Source organism: Corvus moneduloides, unplaced genomic scaffold (assembly GCF_009650955.1).
Source record: "Corvus moneduloides isolate bCorMon1 unplaced genomic scaffold, bCorMon1.pri scaffold_9_arrow_ctg1, whole genome shotgun sequence".
Lineage (NCBI taxonomy): Eukaryota > Metazoa > Chordata > Aves > Passeriformes > Corvidae > Corvus > Corvus moneduloides.
In genome coordinates, this window is record NW_022436940.1 from 222250 (window position 1) to 240659 (window position 18410).

At 54.7% G+C, this 18410-nt stretch overlaps 2 protein-coding genes and 1 long non-coding RNA gene across 7 annotated transcripts in view; 2 read left to right on the forward strand and 1 right to left on the reverse strand.

The window, feature by feature from the left end:
• The first annotated feature begins 232 nt into the window (after positions 1 to 232).
• LOC116439110 (centrosome-associated protein CEP250-like) lies at positions 233 to 10002 on the forward strand. 3 transcript variants are annotated; one of them, XM_032098220.1, is made up of 10 exons: positions 233 to 568; positions 826 to 906; positions 2118 to 2224; positions 2684 to 2849; positions 4643 to 4763; positions 5358 to 5509; positions 5992 to 6577; positions 7087 to 7227; positions 7581 to 7697; positions 7923 to 10002. In XM_032098220.1, the coding sequence occupies exons 1-7, from the start codon at positions 554 to 556 to the stop codon at positions 6490 to 6492; spliced, it is 1143 nt and encodes a 380-aa protein (XP_031954111.1). In that variant the 5' UTR covers positions 233 to 553; the 3' UTR covers positions 6493 to 6577; positions 7087 to 7227; positions 7581 to 7697; positions 7923 to 10002. The 3 variants fall into 3 exon arrangements, with proteins under 3 accessions (XP_031954111.1, XP_031954110.1, XP_031954112.1); XM_032098219.1 differs by having other exon boundaries at positions 7581 to 10002; XM_032098221.1 differs by having other exon boundaries at positions 7090 to 7227; positions 7581 to 10002.
• Positions 10003 to 10965: 963 nt separating this feature from the next.
• Positions 10966 to 14168, reverse strand: LOC116439113. Its single transcript, XR_004238053.1, has 2 exons — positions 14081 to 14168; positions 10966 to 12539 (listed from the first exon to the last, which is right to left on the reverse strand). It is a non-coding gene; the product is annotated as an uncharacterized LOC116439113 (long non-coding RNA).
• Positions 14119 to 18410, forward strand: part of LOC116439108 (cytochrome P450 4F22-like) — a 63883-nt gene continuing 59591 nt past the window's right edge. The window contains exons 1-2 of one of the 3 annotated variants that reach the window (XM_032098216.1): positions 14119 to 14206; positions 17279 to 17390. The gene's annotated coding sequence lies outside the window, so the exon portion shown is untranslated. Of the gene's footprint in view, positions 14207 to 16556; positions 16579 to 17023; positions 17087 to 17278; positions 17391 to 18410 lie in introns of those variants that run through there. The other 2 variants (XM_032098218.1, XM_032098217.1) reach the window with 2 other exon arrangements.

The window sequence follows — 18410 nt, forward strand, 5'->3', positions numbered from 1 at the left end:
CTTTGTGAGAGAGAAAAGTATCCCACGGGCTTAGAAAGAAGCAAGAAAATTCTTGCCAGCAGCAATATTGTATCCACAATCTATCTCATTCCTTTCAATCCTTAAAGCTGATGCTGTCTGGACCCACAGCTTTGAGCTCATGTTACAAGCCAGGCCCCTGCCCAGCTGCCCAGCAGGGCTGTGGGGACATGGGGGTGGCAGAGCAAGTGCCAGGGCCAGCAGGGAGCTGGGATGGGGGCAGAGCCAGGGGAAGGGCTCTCCCACAGCCCCTGGAATGTTGGGGCTTGCACCCTGGCAACTGTCAACAGCCCCTGGAATGTTTGAGACGTGGACTCTGCAGCTGCCAACAGCTCTTGGGCCTTGGGGTTTGGACCTCTCAAAGGCCAATGGCACTTTGATATTGTGCTATTGACCCTGCAAAGGCCAAAGACCCTTGGACATTGGGGTTTGGACCCTGCAAAGGCCAATGGCCTTTGGATATTGACATTTAACCTTGCTACTGGCAACATCCCCTGGCTATTGGCATTTGCACACTGCTCATGCCAAGGGGCAGATGGAGACCCAGCAGGTGAGGAAGCTGCTGCTCTCCCTGTGCCAAGCCCAGTGCGGGGCTGGCTGGGCCTGGGCTGTCCCACAGGGAAAGGTTCCCTTTGGGAATAACAAGGGATTAACAGTTGGCTGCTCCAGAGCTGGCGGCAGCTTTGGTGCTGGCTCTGGGGACAAGCCTGGGAGGGAGCAGGGGGCTCCTGGCTTGGAAGCATTTAAGGGTGACTCCCTCAGGGCCAGCCATGCAGTCTGAGTGTGCTCTTACCTGTGCTCCTGCAGGAAGCTCGAGGGCTCGGAATGAGCCAGCAGTTCACTTCCCAAATACTTTCTCACCAGCGACTCTCCCCAGGAGCCCCTGAGGTGAGTATAACTGTGCTGAGCTGGCTCGGGACCATTTTGCAATGGGATTTAGGGAAGGCAAGTGCAGGAAGCCTGGAAGGGAGAAGCTGCTCTGCCATGGGTCTCCTGTCTGCTGTGAAGGGGGCTCGTGTCTCTGTGCCTCGTTTCTGTAGCCCTGTTTTCCCCCAAAGGAGACTTCTCTCCTCCGTTGGCTCCACAAGGTCTGTGACAGGGGCTCTGTAGAACGGTAGCAGGAACCTGACCTCAGAGGGCCCTATTTAATTTCACTGTAATCCCAGGAATAAATGCACTAAGCACAAACCGTGCTCAATATAGAAGCGGATTTTGTACACTTAGCTGGATTTTGGAACTGGTTCTCCATGAATGGACACCCTTTCTTGTTGGGATCAGAAGAGACACCTCAGGGGTCCATTCACTCAGCCAGCTGAGGCCCTTTCTTTCTCGCCTTGGCACTTGTGGTCCTGCACTGCCTTGCTGGTCTCCCCAGCTCTGTCTTCTACTGCTTTTGTCTCCTTGATGCCCACCCCGTCAGCGAAGCTTTAGCCTTCAGGGGAGCTGTCTCTCTGCTTGCTGCTTCTCCCAGCTCCCTGGAGCCATCTTCCCTGCTCCTTATTGGTCATTTGTGCTCTTTCCCTGCCTGCTCCTGCAGGCCCTGAGAGAAGAGTTTTCTGCCAGGCAGGGCTCAAACAATTTCCTGCTAGTGGGCATCAAAGAGGAAATGAATCTCCTCCTTGAGCAGAGGGAGGCTCTACCAAAGCAGGTGAGTGAAACAGCAGTGGCACCGCAGTCATCCAGCGGGTGCTCTGTGCCCTTCTTGCCTTTTCATGACAGAGCAGCAGCTGAGGGGGTGGTCCCTGGGGCTGCCTCGTGCTCTGGGCTGCATGGCAGCTGCTCTGCAGGACCCTCAGTGCTCTGCTGAATCTCAGCTGCTGCCCTGGGCAGCTAGGCTAGCCCTCTGGGCTCTTGACCAGCAACCATCAGCATGGATTCCTGCTGGCCTCTTCCTGCTAGCCTTGGTGTGGGAAGTGCTTTGCCAGATGCCCTTGGTGACCCAGTGAGAGTTCGAAACAAGTTGTCCATATCCATTGTGAATCTGGCCCTTTCAGGACAGGCAGAAATGGAAAGCTGTCCTTTGCCTTTCCTCACAGTGTCTGCTGTGGCTGCCAGGGACAGGCTGTAGCCTCTGACCACTTTTTTCTGTTGGACTTGAGGTGGGAGAGTTGACATCTCGGCTGGCAGCCCCCAGAGAGTCCCAGGAACTGACTGTCCACAAAGCTCAGCAAGACAGGAGTGAGGCCCTGGAGAGGGAAAAAGCCAGGTAAATGAAAGCCTGTGGGACTCTGCATTGTGATGAATGGATTCCCTCTTTCTAATCTTTGCATCTGCCAGCATTTCCGAAGTGGCAGAGCTCTGAACCGTCCATGCAGATGTGTTTCATTCTCTGGACGTTGTGCTTCATTTCTTTTGAGCCTTCAGTTGCAGTTTTCCTAAAGACAAAGGCTTTTGGAGTAGCTCTTTCCCTCTCAGGGGGTGTTCTGTTTTTCGGTCGGTGTCTTAACCCTGCCCAAGCTGCAGTGCAAGGAGCTGGGTACATCCGTCAGCTCCACCTTGGCTCTGGGAATCTGAACCCTTTGGGAGCTGGATCAGCCTGGTATCCTGATTCCTTTGCTTGGCAGAAAAATGTTAAACCCACGATTTCTGATCTAAGCCAGATTCCCCTCTGAGGAACCCAGGGACACAAATGTCTCTCATGGCCATCTGTTGCCTTGTTCTGCAGGCCAACTCTAACTCTGGAAGAGAAGGAACTGAGCTTCAGAAGCCTGGAAGAAAACAACCTGGGAAAACACCAGATCAAACAGGTATCTCAGCTTTATTCTGCTCTTCACCGGGGTGAGCAGCTCCTCTCAGACCGCATAGGAGAACTGCAGGAGCTCAGCACCCAGGTAACCTGTGCACTGATATCCCCTTCTCCAGGGACACGCACCACCACCTTCAGCTTGGAGGCCCCAGCTGCTTCCCTCTCCCAGCAGCTTCCACTGCTGCCGTGTTCTGCCCGGGGCTGCTGCTGCACCCCGAGGCCAAGGCTGGCTCTGGTGTCTCCTGCCGAGGTTTTCCCCTGATCTCTTCTGGGTCCCAGCAGGAAATCTCGGACCAGAAGCAGGAGCTTTGGAGACTCCTTTGGAGCTTCTCCATCCCTCTGTTAGCAGTGTTGCCCCAGGCAGAGTTTGCGCCTGGGCCGGGCACTGAGCAATGTGGGGGCACAGGCGTGGGTATGGCCGGCTGGGGAGGGCACTTCCAGCACAGCCAGTTCATCCGGAGTTTAGAGCTGCCCCATCAAGGAGGCCCATTGCTTCCCTTTCTTTGTTTTGACTTTGTCTCCATTGGAATCCTTGGCTTTGCCCCTTCTGTGTCCGGTGTGTTTTTTGCTTGAAGTCCTTTCTCCTTCATTCCTCGCCCTCCTGCCTGCTCTGCTGCCTCAGGAGCAGCCCTGTGCCTGAGGCTGTGTGCATCCGTGTTCCAGATCCACTCCCTGCAGGAAGCAGTGCTGGAGAAGGATGCTGCCCAGGCAGCTTGAGAGGAGCAGCTGCTGCGGGAGCTGGAGGAGTCCCGAGCAGGCGAACGGCGCTTGAGGGACTCTGTGCAGGTGTTGGAGGCTGAGGTCTCTAAGCTGCGTTTGAGGCTCTGTAGTGCAGAGAACAGAGCAGAGGCCTTGGCCACACAGTGTCAACAGGCCAGCGGTGCCCACTGGGAAGCTCAATCCCAGCTGGACAAACTGCTCTTGGTTCTCCACCGCATGATCAGGGACAGCAGTGGCTTGGTCACTTGGAGCTCAGGCAAGTGTGGCAGGCTGGGTTAGCCCGTGTGCAGAGCCTGTGTTGGGGAGCAGGTGGAATGAGGAGTGGCTCATGGTCATCCTGCTATGACAGACTCAGCCTTTCAGTTTAGGCTGGCTCGCGACCATTTTGCAATGGGATTTAGGGAAGGCAAGAGCAGGAAGCCTGGAAGGGAGAAGCTGCTCTCCCATGGGTCTCCTGTCTTGGCAAGTCTTGGCAGCTTGACATCTCTGCAGAGTCACAAGTCCGTGTTTGTACGGGGAGGAATGATCCGTGTCAGAAGGGAAGAGGACCCAAGTCCTGTCAAGCCACAGGGCCCGTGCAGTCGTCCTTGGGGCAGTGCTGACATCAGTGGTCATCACAATAATGTCAGCCTGTGACACACGTCCTACTGCAAGGCGAGCTCTCGGACGATGACCAAGGCACTGCCACCTTGCAGCTAGAAAGAGGCCTTGTTTGTTGGGGACTGTGGGACTAAATCTTGAAGCAGAAGGTCTTCTCTTTTCAGAAAAGGGTCATGTCGTGAGCCTAACTGCTTCTCAGGCCAGGGATGTCCCCACAGAGCTCACGGTGGACAGAGTGGCAGCAGCCCTGCGAGACCTGTGGCAGCACCTGGAGCATTCCCAGGAAGATCTGGTAATGTGTGCCCAGTGCACCCAGAAATCCTGTCCCGCTGCCGGACTGCTGGACAAGCAGAGTGCCAAGGCCAGGATGGGTGGCAGTCCTTGTAGGGGGGTTGGCTCACTGCCATGGGGAGGAAGGAGGATCACGATCACATCTACCAGTTCTGTCCAGCTGCCCTCTCCCACCTGGGCTATTTCTGCCTTAGTGTTTGTAGCCCTTTGTCTCCTGCCAGCAGTGGCCCTGTGAGGTGATTCTGCTCCTCTTACCTCTTCTTCCAGAGTGATGCGAGGAAGAAGATTCAGGCCTTGAAGCTGCAGCTGAGCACGACGCAGGCTCAGAGGGACCATTTCAGTGCCTGCAACCAGGAGCTGCAGAAACAGCTGGCTGAAAGCCAGGAAGGTACAGCTTCTCCTCTCTCACCCACTGCCCCATCCTGTCTCGCCAGCGGGGATCTCTGATGCCACGTAGAGGAAAACTGCAGTGCCCAGAGATGGGAGAGGAGAAAAGCAACCAGCAGGAGACTTGTCCATAGCAGTGCCAGTGAAGCTTTTTTATGGAGACAGAACCCATGGCTGGCAGAGCATCTGGCTGTGCTATGAGTGCTCACGTGCAGAGGTGGTGCCTTTCAGGTGCCGTGTCTCTGCCAAGGAACTGTAGCTGGATGCCTCGGCTTGATTCCTCCAAACTCCAGGCCATCCCAGAGCCTCCAGGCTCTTGGCCTCTCTGTAGCAGGGCTGGGCAGGCCTCCCTGCTCCTTTTTCTCTCTTTGACTGCCCGCTCAGCATAAGCCCAAAAGCAAACACACTTCCCTATTCCTCTGAACCTTGCCCTTTTCATTCTTCTTTTTTTTCTCTGCCCAGAAGTTTCCCTCATTTCTGTCAGCTTTGGAAGCCCTTGTGGGCTTAGAGCCTGGCAAACACAGCCAGGCAAAGATTCAGGATGCACATCAGTTTGCCTTTGCTTTGCTTTTCCCCTTCTGCTTCCCTGGCGCAGCGATGTGGAGGGCAGAACGCAAGATCTCTCTAGAAACTGCCCTGAAGGAAGAGGCCACTGCGAGAAAGGCAGAGGTTGTGACTCTTCATCAGGAGGTGGCATCTCTGCAGAGGAAATTGGACAACACGGAGAAGGAAAGAAAGGATGTGCTGGTGAGAATGGCAGATGCCACGAAGGGCCCTTTCCCTGCTTTTTTGGGGCCTTCTCTTGCTGTATCTAAGGAGCACCTCTTTCCAGTTTAACTTTCCTAATTGCATCCTTCTGAATGAGGAGGAAAAGGTGTCGTAGTCATGTCAAACCCAGTTAGGCCTGAGGCTGCTGATTTTCCTCCATGCTGGAGCTTTCTGCCCTTGAAGCTGGAGTTCTCAGTGTCCACACTTGGAGCTCTATTCCTCCCCAAAGGAACACTTGAGCAGAGCTCCAAAAGGTCAGGGAAGGGCAGAAAGGAACCTGGGACAGGCTGAGGGAGCTGGGAAAGACGCAGCAACAAGGGGAGGCCAGGAAAGGTCTGCAGCATCCCGAGAGGCAGGGAGAGAGGGGCAGCCCGTGCCTGCCACTGCGGCAGGAGTTCAGATCTGGTTATGAAAAGCAAACAGAGATGGAGTCACTGACTCTTACTCTCCCTGTTTTGCAGCATGAACGGGACAGTCTGAAGGCAAATAAGGAAAAACTGGAGCATCAGATCGAACTTCTGGAAGAATCAGTCACAGCCTCTGAAACCCGAGCAAATGCAGTGATAGACAGGAATCGTTCCCTTCAAGAAGAACTCCAGACTATAATGTCCATCTTTCAAGTTAAAAAAGAAAAACTGGAAACACAGGAAAAGGAACTGGAGATGCTCCAGAAAGAGGCAGCAGAGGCCAAAGCTTTGCAGGAGCATGTCACTCGCATGGCTGCTGACCTGTCAGAGAGGGAGAGAGAAATCAAGTTGTACCAGGAGCAGATGAAAATGCTGGAAAAGGAAGAATTTAATGCACACAGCTTCCTTGCAAAGGAAGGAACAAAACCAAATGAGGAGGGAAGCCCTGAGGGAAGAGCTGGAGTATGTGGCAGCTGCTTTGAAGCAGAGAGAAAATGGAGAACGCGAATGGAGAGAGAAGGCTCAAGCCCTGCCTGCTGCCCTTGCCAAGAGTGAAGTGTCCAAAGGGACCCTAAGGAAAAAATTAACCATCCTGCAGAGAACGGCTCCCAGCAGGGACACAGACCGGTCTTGTCTACAGGTAGGCACTGGGACTGATCTCCAGTCCACTCAAACGTCCCTGAAAGATTCCAGTGATGTTTCCCATAAAGAGGTGGGAATATATATCCCTGTCAGTCCATGGCCTGCTTGGGCAAAGCAGCCAGGGCTGCAGCCAGCAGCCTTGTCTGGCTGACTGACTCCAGCCAGAGACTTCTGGCCTGTGGGAATGTTTCCTGGCACACCTGGCACGACTGACACAACTCTGGAGCTTGCTCTTCAAACCAGCTCCAGTCCAAAAGCTGGGCTTGGGGAGCTGCTTCTCCCCTGCCTAGGCAAGGGTGGGCAACACGTGGTGGTTTGGATTTGGCGTGGAAAGGAACGGAGCAGCCAACCTGACCGATGGACTAAACTGAGCGGAGTTTTGTACCGAGGGCTGAACAGCAGCTGCACTGCTGGTGCTTGGAGGATGCTTCCAGAGATGGAGCGTTCTGAGGGACAGCTTTTCCGATGCTTTCAAAGAATGGAATCATCTCCTCTCTGAATACCCAGCAGGCTGCTGGAGCAGAAGGGAAGCGGCTGTCACGGCACTCAAGGAAAGGCCTGGAATGTGTGCTGGGTCTGGCTGCATCATCAGAAGAGCAGACAGAGAGGAGGGAACTCAACGCTGAGCCCACGAGGAATCCTGAGCAGGTAAAATGGGCTTTCACTGCCTCTGCAAAGCCTCAGGCTCCTCTGGAACATGACACATTTGCCCAGGCAGCCCTTTGGAGTCCTCTGCTTGCTTCCTTCCCTCTCCCCACTGTGGGCACACACTTGTGTTTTCTCTCTCCGTGGCCTTCACAAATGCACCTTCACTCCGGTGTCCCCCTCCTTGCCCCAGTGTCCCCAGACACACACTTGACTCTCTTCCACAGCCCACAGCGAGTGCTTTATGCCCCCAATATCCTCTGGTGCAATTAAGGGTCTCCGAAGAGACATCTCCTTGCCTTGACATCCAGAGGTCCTTTTGCTCGATGTGACCCTTTCTCCCATCCAATGTGCAGGTGGAACATCAACGGAGGAGCCGGAAGGGACGTTGTAGGCGTCAGGAGAGGGAGAGTTTGCTCCCTGGGTGTGGGGCTTCCAAGGAGCTCAAGTAGAAGAGTTCTTCAGTGCCTTGGGTAAGCAGCAGCCCTCCTGCTGGGGCACAGCCTGTGGGAAAGGGGTCAGTGCCCTGAGCTCTGTTCAGGGGCAGTCTGGGAGCCTCTTCCTTCCCCTTCCACAAGGACAAAGTGTTTGCCAGGGCTGGAGCTGGGGGTTGTGTCTGCCCCGACAGCCGGTACCGTGGGGCTGTGGATGCTCCTGGAATGTGGGCTTGTCTGAGCTGGGCCTGGTGCCTCTCCCAGGTGTGCCTGGCCCAAGACCAACAGCACCGGCAGGATGACATGGAGAGCTGTGCAGGGACCAGCCAGGAGCTGTCCTGTTCCTCAGCAACTGCCAGCCATTATTTTGTAATAAAGAGCTTTTTCAGGAAAAGATCAGATTCAAGTTTTCACTGGCACAATGAGGCTCTTGAGAGCTGTTGTGTGATTTCCCTGCTTGAGGCCAGAGCTGTCCCTGAGACAAGAAATGAGAATTTGAGGTGTTACTGAAGTGCTTCTGGTCCGAGATTTCCCGCTGGGACCCAGGAGAGAACAGGGGAAAACCTCGGCAGGAGACACCAGAGCCAGCCTTGGCCTCGGGGTGCAGCAGCAGCCCTGGGCAGAACACGGCAGCAGTGGAAGCTGCTGGGAGAGGGAAGCAGCTGGGGCCTCCAAGCTGAAGGTGGTGGTGCGTGTCCCTGGAGAAGGGGATATCAGCGCACAGGTTACCTGGGTGCTGAGCTCCTGCAGTTCTGTGCTCTGAGTGGAGCTGCTCAGCTTGCTGAGGAGCAGAATACAGCTGAGAGGCCTGTTTGATCTGGCACAGTGTCCCTCCAGCTGCTGAGGGTGCAGGAGCTCCAAGCCACCCACTCGTGGAACCAAGGGGCCACTGTGACACTACGGGGTCTTGTGGAAGAAAAGGGCCATAGTGACACAGCGGGGCCTCATGGAAACCATGGTCCATTGTGACATAGTGGAGCTTTTTGAAACCAAGGAGACCGCTGTGACATGATGGAACATGATTGAACCAAGGGGCAAGGCCGCATGGAGCCAAGGGTCCATCGTGATGCTAAGAAACCAGGGATTCCATTGTGACATTATGGAACCTCATGGAACCAAGAGGCCATTGTGACAGTCACGTGAAAAGGGGAGGCTTCTTTGCCCCATAGTGTGGAGAGATTTGCTCTGCCCTTAGTGTTGAATTAGTCTGTCAGTGTCCCAGGAAAGCCAAGGCCCTTGTGCCCAACCAGTCTGTCAGCGTCCCCTTAGGGGGATCCTTCACTGAGCAGTCCTGCTGCTTTGGGGGGTGTTTGACTGACTCGGTCAGGGAAACACCAACAGCACAAAGGAGACCCCTCAGCAGCTCTTCCCCTTTATCAGCGTGTGTTCCCTGCTGCCAGTGACTGCCAGCGCCCGGGAAGGACTCACACTGACAGTTTATGGAATAACACCCTTTATTAATATAAAATCATGACAGGTTAAGGTTCAAGGATTGTCAGTGATAGTATCTGACTGTAAAAACATACTCAAAGGACTACAGAGACAAGCGCTAATCCCCAATAAAACAAGCAGTGTGCATAAAGTATGGTTCTTACCCAACAGGCATCCCTATAGGGAAGAAGACAGGTTCAGCCCCTCAACTGATCCCAGCAGTTACCGAGGAGTCTTCCCTACCTTTTCTCCCATTCTCAACTTGCTTTGATACTATTTCTTTGTGTTTAGGTGGAGCTTGAGTGACTCAAGTCAGACATCCCTTTGTTACTGATGGGTGTAACATTCTCTCACTTCGTTTTTAAAGATGCAGTCAAAAAGAATGTAGAGCTTGTGCCCAGTAAGGGGTGGTTGTACCTTGCGGGTGGGGAACTTTGGGATAGGGTGTGCGTTAATATTACTGTTCTAGGCTTTCATGAACCAAGTTCATCTGAGGAGAGAGATTTCAGCAGAGTTGCTGGCTCAGCATCAGGACATCTTCCCCTCTGTCCCTTGGCTGACAGGTGCTCTGTGGTTTATCAGCTGCAGAGAACCATCGAGTTCCCTTCCCTGCAAAGATCCCCACAGAGCCCGGCCTCGGTGTCTCCACCCCGCTGCACCGCCCATTCCATCTCCCTTAGCAGGTGTGTGTGTGGGGGGAATCATTGTGGGATAGGTTTCAAGTCGTGCCAAGTGCATTCCATGCAGGGAGCAGCAACTGTGATTTACTGTCTAATTCCCATGCTGTTATAACTCCTATCAGGATGCCAAGAGAAGTCCTCAGTTCTCTCTAACTGTACCCCCAGTTACCTGTCCCCAGTGTCCCCAGTCCTTTTCCCACAGCACGTTTCATGGATGTGATACTTAGAGAGCGAGTGAGGAGCAGCAAAGCTCTGGGTGCAGCATTTGGTTAAGGAGCAGTGAAGTGCCAGGACAGAGCCCCTTTGGAATACTCTGTTTGTGTCTCTGAGCTCCTGCTGTCCCGCAGCTCCGCAGGTGCCAGGAGCCTCCTGAGTGCCGGCACCAGGGCAGCGCTGCCGACGTGGAGCCGCTCCCAGCTCCGGACCCGGTGTGGACGTGCTGGGAGGGCAAGAGGGAGCGGGGCAGAGGCACCACTGCGGCCGGAGAGGCTGCGCTGTCCAACCGAGACTGGAAACAGCACCTGGGAACCGCCCAGGAACAGCCTGGGAACTGCCTGGGAACAGCCTGGGAACCGCCTGGGAACCCGCGCAGGAACCCACCCTGGCAAACCAGCCCAGGAACATCCCTAGCACCGCTTGGGAACCACCCAGGAACCTGCCTGGGAACCCACCCCAGGAGCTGCCCTAAAACTGCCTGGGAAACCACCCGGGAACCACCTGGGAACAGCCTGGGAACCCAACCCAGGAACAGCCCAGGAAACACATGGGAACGCATCCAGGGAACCACCTCGGGAACCCACCCCATGAACCTCCCTAAAACCTCCTGGGAACCCTCTCTGGAATCTGCCCAGGAACCACTCAAAACCCCACCCCAGGAACCTCCCAAAAAACTGCCCAGGAACCACCCAGGGACCTCACCTGGGAAATCCCCAGCAGGAACCACCTGGGAACCTACCCAGGAACCCATCCCAGGAGCTGCCCTAAAACTGCCCAGGAACCACCACAGGGGCCCCTCTGGGACCCACCTCAGAAACTGCCCAGGAACCCCCCTGGGAATAACCTGGGCACTGTTCGGGAACCATCTGGAAAGCCCTCTGGGAAGCCCCCCAGGAAATTCCCAGGAGCTGCCTGGGAACCACTCTAGGAATGGTGTGGGAACCACCCAGAAACCTGGGGAACATGAAGAAACTCCATGCTTAGCAAATTTACTAGTTACTATTTACTGTGCAAATGGAGTCCCTGGAACAGAAAGAGGCATCACAGCACATCTCTGTCACGCTGGAGTCACAGTGGCTGTGAGGTGGTTGAGAAAAGTGTGGGATCTACTCGAAGTAGCTCATGCAATGGGTGCTCATCTAAGATGTGCCTCTCTAAGCCTACCTATTTGTTTCACAACACTATGAAGGCTACAGAGGATTGGGGAAAAACTCCAGCAAGAAGTCCAGTCCAGTTCAGTTATTCTTGAGGAGCTTTTCCAGGGTCAGCACAGACTTTCTGTTCAGCACCATCATCCCGAGCACAGCAGTGCTGGAGGCGATGTTCAGAGAGGGGAAGGAAGGGGCTGTGGTTGTAAGAGGGTGTTCACCATCATGGTCCCAGAGCAGAGCAAGCAAACACCACGGAGAGGGGAATCTCCATTGCTGGGAGCTGCCAAATCTGGAAAGGGCAAACTCAGCGGAAGAAGTTCCATTTTCTCTGTCCTCTTTTCTCCACGAGCTCCTCTGATGGTGCAAGGCAGAGAAGAGCTGAGGTGCCAAACCCGCTGATTTCTGTCAGGCTTGAGCAAATCTCACCCATGTCATGTTGTCAGGGACAGAGGTCGGGCTCTGCAGGGCACTGACAGGAACATCCTGGAGGCACGTGGGGGTGTCTGAACACAGGGCTCTGGGGCGTGCTGGAGGGCACCAGGGATGTCCCAAGGGGACAGGAGGGCAAAGGGGGCCTGGAGGTCCTTTGGGAGCACCAGTGTGCCCAGGACGGAGCTGTCCCCATGCCCCACAGGGACACCCAGAGCCTTCCTACCCAGCGGTGGTCACTGGGCCCTGTTCCTGAGGGCAGGTTCCATGTAAACATCGCTGGGAGCTGTTGCTGGGGGCAGGTGCTGTGTCCCAGGGGAGCCCTTTGTGACACCCCACTGCAGCCCCTGTGGTCAGTGTCCAGCAGGACAGGGACAGGACAGGACGGGAGCATGGAGCTGGCGAGGAGCCTCCGCACACAAGCCCGTGACCTTCCCTGCTTCCTCAGCAGCCCCGTGGTGCTATTTCCCCAAAGATTCCCACTTCCCCCTTCCCCACTTCCAGCCTTTTTATTTCTCCTGCAGGATGGAGAAGAGATCCCCGAGCCAGCCCAGGGTGGCCTGCGAGGAGGACGGGGCTCCCCAGGAAAGCAGCTCCCCAGTCAGTCAGCGGAGGGAGCCAAGGGCGCCCGGCCCTGCGCTCTCGCGGCGGGCGGGGGAACTCGCGCCGGGGCCGGTGGCTTGGGGCCGGGCTCGGCCGCCCCGACGCGATCCCCGCCGGCCGGGCTGTGTGTGGGGGCCGTGTGGGCTCTGGGGCAGCGGGGCCGTGGCGGCGCAGGCGGAGCGAAGGTGCTGATAGTGAGGCAAAACATTTGCAGAGAAGCTGCTAAAGTGCCCTGAAGGCCTCTGCCAGCCAGTCAATCCCTTTAGACTGTAAAAGTGCAGTCCTCTTTGCTAGGGTAGGTTCTTCTAAAATCTTCCTCCTTGGAGTATGTGGAGGTTCCTTCCTGGCAGTGACGCCCACCAAGGCTACTCCTGGAGGTGAAGAGAAAGAGAGCTGCCACGAGTGTTGGTGTGGGGAGTTACATCGAGCTCTACTTCATAACTGTTTCTCTTTGCTTGCTGAAATATGACTGCTTCCCTGCTGCTTTAATAGAGTGCACTCTATTGTGCTCTACTGTACACTGCCAGGAGCAGGTTTGGATTTTCTCCTGTGTAGTCAATAATTGTGACCAAGTCCTTTGTGTCAAATCATTTCTCCTACTGAATAATTTGTTCTCTATAAATTGATCTGTTTTGCCATGTTCAAGTCCTGCTGGACAGAGTTACTGAAACCAGTGACAGTGGGAGGCTGGGCTTGGATGCAGCCGCCCCAGGCTCCTGTCTGTGAGAAGGAGCTGAGAAAGCCAGGGGTCCCTCTGTGCCCCTTGTGACTCAGTGGCCGTGCTGCTCTAGGAGCCTTTGTCTGAAGCTGCCACTGCAGCAGCAACGGAGATCCCCAAGGAGCTTGTGTCACTGCTGGTGACATCAGAGCTCTTGAGCAGCCTGAGAGCCCTGGGATATCTCCATGGAGCCCCTGGGATTGCTGGTGACCTCAATGTTCCTCTGAGCAGAGACCAGTGGGATGTCACAATGGCACCTCTGTGACTGTCTGTGACAAGAGACCTCTTTTTCAGCCTGCAGACCCCTGGAATGTCCCCATGGAGCCTGCGGGATTGCCCATGACCTCGGTGTTCTTTAGGAGCATGGAGACCACTGGGAGATCTTTCTGGAACCCTTTGTTTCAGTGAGTGCCTGAGCCAAATGGGCTCCATGGCACGTAGAGACCCCTCTTGTAGGAACCCAGAGTGCCGAGAATATTTCTCTGCCTGTTTTTAAGGGTTCTTACCCCCCTGAACAACACTGTTTTAGCCTCCAACCTTGGAATAAATTACCAACAATCAGACAAGAACTAGAAGATACAGTGGTGTGAATTAGGTGATAGACTACTATGTAAGATTGTCACAGGGTGAAAAATGTAGAGGTTTTGGGCTTCTCTTTGTAGTAAATTGACAAGAGTAAAAAAAATCAAAATGGAGGATTGTTGTTGTTCTTGAAACCTTCTTCTCCTTCTTCTACTACTCCATGTTCTGCAGTAAAAGTAGTTTGGAATGATTGGATAGAGAATTCCGCAGTTCCTGCCCGTGTTACTGAATAATTGGTAGGAAAGTGAAAATAATGTACGTTTTTAGTAACCATTGGTTAAAATATCTTTAAAAGGCCGTGTAAATCTTGATAAGGAGACTCCACTCCTGCTTTTCTGTGCTCTATGCTGTACCTGGGTCATGCTAGTGGCTCAGTTTGTCTGATAAGACTTAATAAACAACTATCTGGAAGCATTGAAACTCAAAGAAAAGTCTCGGTTTATCTTTGAAACTCCTTGCAAGGACTTTTAGAAAATTCTCTCCCATCAGGAGGGATTTGATTTACGACACAGTTTAGTGTCAGTTGGTGCCCTGTGTTCGGCCTCATCTGAGCAAAGCAACCCAGAATGTTTTGGACAGCAGCGCACGACCAGAAACAGAAGAAAAGAAAACCTCGGAGTCGGCCTTGAAACTCCAGGATCTCTAAACCTCGGTGCACAGGGGGGAGGAGGAGCCAAGGACTGCTGGATGGAACCTGGACTGGGATTTCACGAGCTGGTAACATCTACCAAAAACACGGTAAGCTGTCCAAAACTAGAACAAGAAACAAATTATGGGTGCAGTTCTGTCCCAAGCAGAGGCAAATATAATACATAGTTTTGAAAACCTAGTTCATAACCATCCCTTACCAGCTTCTAAAAAAGAAGTACGTTGTTTGCTGTCCTGGGTAAAAAGAGAATTTCCTGATGCAGTAATTGGAGATTTGTATTTACCATCTTTTTGGGAGAATATTAGTTCTATTCTATACCATCACGCCAGTCTAAGAGATGAAACGGCTCAGAAATTAATACCACCAGCTAAAGTAATTAATGAAACGCTTACAGAGTTGGCACCTCCTGCTTCTGACGAGGAGGAGATGTTTAAAACTCCCGCGGACACTGCGCTGACACCCGTGAGAGGAGCGGGAGATTCTAAAACCCCGCTCGAACCCTCCCCACGCTCAGAGACGGGCGGAGAACGCGCTGTTGGTGCGAAGGTCCCCGGGGCTCCGGGCACAAGCGGCTCTGAGTCCCTGCAGGCACCGCGGGCGGCGGGGGGGGGAGCGCGGCCATTCCGGAGGCGGAACGAGAATTTTTGCCGGACCCGAAATTAAAACTTTTGATCGGTCCGACGGAGGAGCACGATACGGCAATTTTAGAGTTCCCTTCAGGCGCGCAGGCCCGGGGGGCAGAGGGGGGTCCCCGGCCGCCTCCCTGAGGGCGGACTCTGCCTCGGAGGGCGCGGTTTCCATCGCGCCCGAACCGCCCATTACGGCGCAAGTCAGGGGCCGGTCCGTACCTCCCGAGCCCGGGCTCCTCCCATCAGATGAAGCACGCCCGCGGCCAGGGCCGGTCCCGGAGCTCCCATCTGTCCCTCCCGCTCCCCCAGGCCCGGATCCGCTGCCGCTCCCGCGTTTGGACAGCCCGCGGCGGCGGCGGCGCCTGCTGCTGACGTCACCACTGCCGCCGCTGCCGGCCCAGCTGGACTTCCGCGTTTGTGGTGCCTCGCTTCCGCGCCTGCGCGGTGCGGCAGAACCGCCCCGCCCCAGGCACCGCGGTTACCCCGGCAACGCCCCGCCCCCGGTCGGGCCAAGCCCCCGCCCCCGGTCCCGCCAAGCCCCGCCCCCGGCTCCGGCCAAGCCCCGCCCCCGGCTCCTGCCAAGCCCCGCCCCCGGCTCCGGCCAAGCCCCGCCCCCGGCTCCTGCCAAGCCCCGCCCCCGGCTCCGGCCAAGCCCCGCCCCCAGCTCCTGCCAAGCCCCGCCCCCGGCTCCTGCCAAGCCCCGCCCCCGGTCGGGCCAAGCCCCGCCCCCGGTCGGGCCAAGCCCCGCCCCCAGCTCCTGCCAAGCCCCGTCCCCGGCTCCTGCCAAGCCCCGCCCCCGGTCGGGCCAAGCCCCGCCCCCAGCTCCTGCCAAGCCCCGCCCCCAGCTCCTGCCAAGCCCCGCCCCCGGCCGGGCCAAGCCCCGCCCCCGGCTCCGGCCAAGCCCCGCCCCCGGCTCCTGCCAAGCCCCGCCCCCGGTCGGGCCAAGCCCCGCCCCCGGCTCCTGCCAAGCCCTGGCCCCGCCCCGGGTCCCAGCCCCGGCGTTGCTCGGACCAGTCCCGGCCACCCCCGGGCCCGGCCGCTCGCCCCACACCGCTGCCAGGCACGGACGCCTCGGCTGCTGCGCCGGCACAGCCAGTGGGCACAGCACCTCCAGCCAGCGCTGCGATTCCATCGGCTACTTCAGCTCCATCGGACAAGCCTTCAGCAGCTACAGCTCCCACCGGCTCTGTGTCAGCACAGCCCCGTCTGCACCGCAGCCACGGCCGAGGGCACACAGCCGAGGCATTTCAGCAACTACCGGGTCACCATCGCATGTACCCCCTGCCACCCCTCTGACAACACCACTCAGAGAATTATCACGACAATCACACGATGTTAAACCACATTTCCCTCACGGTTTCGGCGAGACGAAATCGATTTTATCTCCAGAAGAGAAAGAGGACTTTCTCAACTATATGCTGACACCTCTTCCATCACAACAGGACCAAGCACATGTTATCTCTGTTAAAAGTGAGGTCTCAGGGCAAGGCATTCCACTTCATGCACATTCTTCTCGAACTTCTCAGGGACGTTCAGCTGATTTTATGGGACTTTTTCATCCTCAAGTGCCTATTCAGGATCTCAGTGGGGAGGATATGGTGACCATCACAGCTTCAGAAGGCATTCCTATATGTTCTCAAGCTTCATCTTATTTTTTTACAATGAGCAGTACAACTCCAACTTCTCATAGGCCTTCTTCAAAGCTTCGAATTCCACAACAACAGGCATCTGATCCCTCATTTTTCCACCATCACTTTCAGCTTTCGGATGACTTTGTCCGTCATCTTTACTTCCGACTCAGAGAATGTGCAGGAGATTATCTACCTCAAGAGGTTGGTGCACTGGGTCCCCAGCCCTCACCCATCCCGCATGGTGGCTGTACCCTGTCCAGATCCACTGCACCCTCTCCTTCAGTGTCCAGATCAAAGATACCTGTGATGGCAGGTTCAGCCACTCCTCGTTTATTACCTTAGAGTGCACAACCATGAATACCCTCCCCTATTCCTCATCCAGGAGGGGGAGAAGAAGATGGAATGCATGGATTCTTTGGTGAAGAAGAACCTGCATCCCTGCAGTCCAATCAAGCTGCAATTTCACGAAATGCTGGTATGGCCATGGTTTCACCTGATAAATATGTTTCAAATATGTATCTGCTACAACAGATTGGTCAAGTATTAGGAAAAAAGGACTCAAAGGCAGAGAAATACTCTCGGCACTCTGGGTTCCTACACCTCTGTTGTCCCCACGGAGCCCCTGTCAATGCCCGTGACCTCAGAAGTCTTTGGAGGATGAAGAGCCCTGTGATGACATGGGATGTCAGCACGGAGGGTCTGTGATCAGGTGTGATCTCATGGCTTGTGGTGGTGCATTCCCCTTCCCTCCCATTTTTCAGCCTCCCCATGATCTGAGAAATGCTGGTTAGGCCTCGGCCTTGGCAAACTGCAGCTTGGCTGAGCTACTCTCGAGCTTATCAAAAACAACGTGCGCTCCCAGCTGTCTTAACGTGTTCCTGCTTTTTTTTTATTTTAACAGCCTTGGAAACTTTGTTTGTGCCTGAATGGTAAACACTGCGTGCAGGTGTGCATGTCCTCTCTGGAACGTGGGAGAGGGGCTGCTCTCCTGGATCTTTAAGTGCTTTAGAACTGTAAGTAAGTTATGCTTGTAAGTAAAGTTACTATAGAGGTATGGTGAATCCTGTATGGGTCCTGTTCTGAGGTGTCGGGTTTGAGTTCAGTTCTCAGTTAAGTGTTGTTTAAGTTGAAGTATGGTTGAGCTTTTCAGTGTTATTCCACTGCTAAATGGTTAACTCGTAAGTTTAAATGTTGCTACCTTTTAGTTAAGTGCTGTTGTTTTTAGGCCATGTTCTTTTTATCCTTACTCTTTATATCATCTTTACAAAGACATGCACACACACACACATGCACAGATGATTTTCATGGTATTTCATTTTGGATTGACTGACTCTGGATTTTGTTTGTTGCTTTTCCTTGCTGTGCCTTAACCGTCGTGTCAGGAGTAGAGTGAAGCTTGGCAAGGAACCTTGTCCTGATGTGGCTTTGATATGAAATCTTTTTTGTTGCTGCCTGTTCTGAGCTTCCCCTCCCCCCTCCCAAAGACATGTGCTCATAGCTCCTTTGTTCCAAGCGCGGGCAAAGCCAAATGTAACTCAGACTCTTCAGCAGTGTCTCATTGGCCGGTCACCCCGGGTCCGCCCCCAGTCCTCCCCTTTCCCCCTTCTCCGAATAAAAGATGGTCGAGGGGAGGCAAAGGCTCTCTCTCAGCTCAGCTACTTTCCTGTAAACATCTCTGGTCGTCTGTCTCATTTGAAGGCTTCTAACTGCAGGGAATTGAGCGAGCAGGGAGCTATATTTCTCCCTCTTTGCTTCTGCTGATGGTATTTGCTCTGCAGCTGATTCAGGTACCGATTTTAGAGCTACTAAAGTGCTAGATTGCCCGTGCTACCTCTCAAGGCTGCTCGAGGCTTTCTAAGGCATTGAAATACAAGCGCTAGCCGGTATAAAGCTGAAAAGATACCTTCCGCACTTTTTTTCCTGATACCTTTCCCATGATTCTTTAAGTGATGTAAAAGTTCCTGTGCCATCCCATCTCTTTAGCAACATGGAGACCCCAGGATGTCCCCATGGAGCCCCCATGGCAGCGCGAG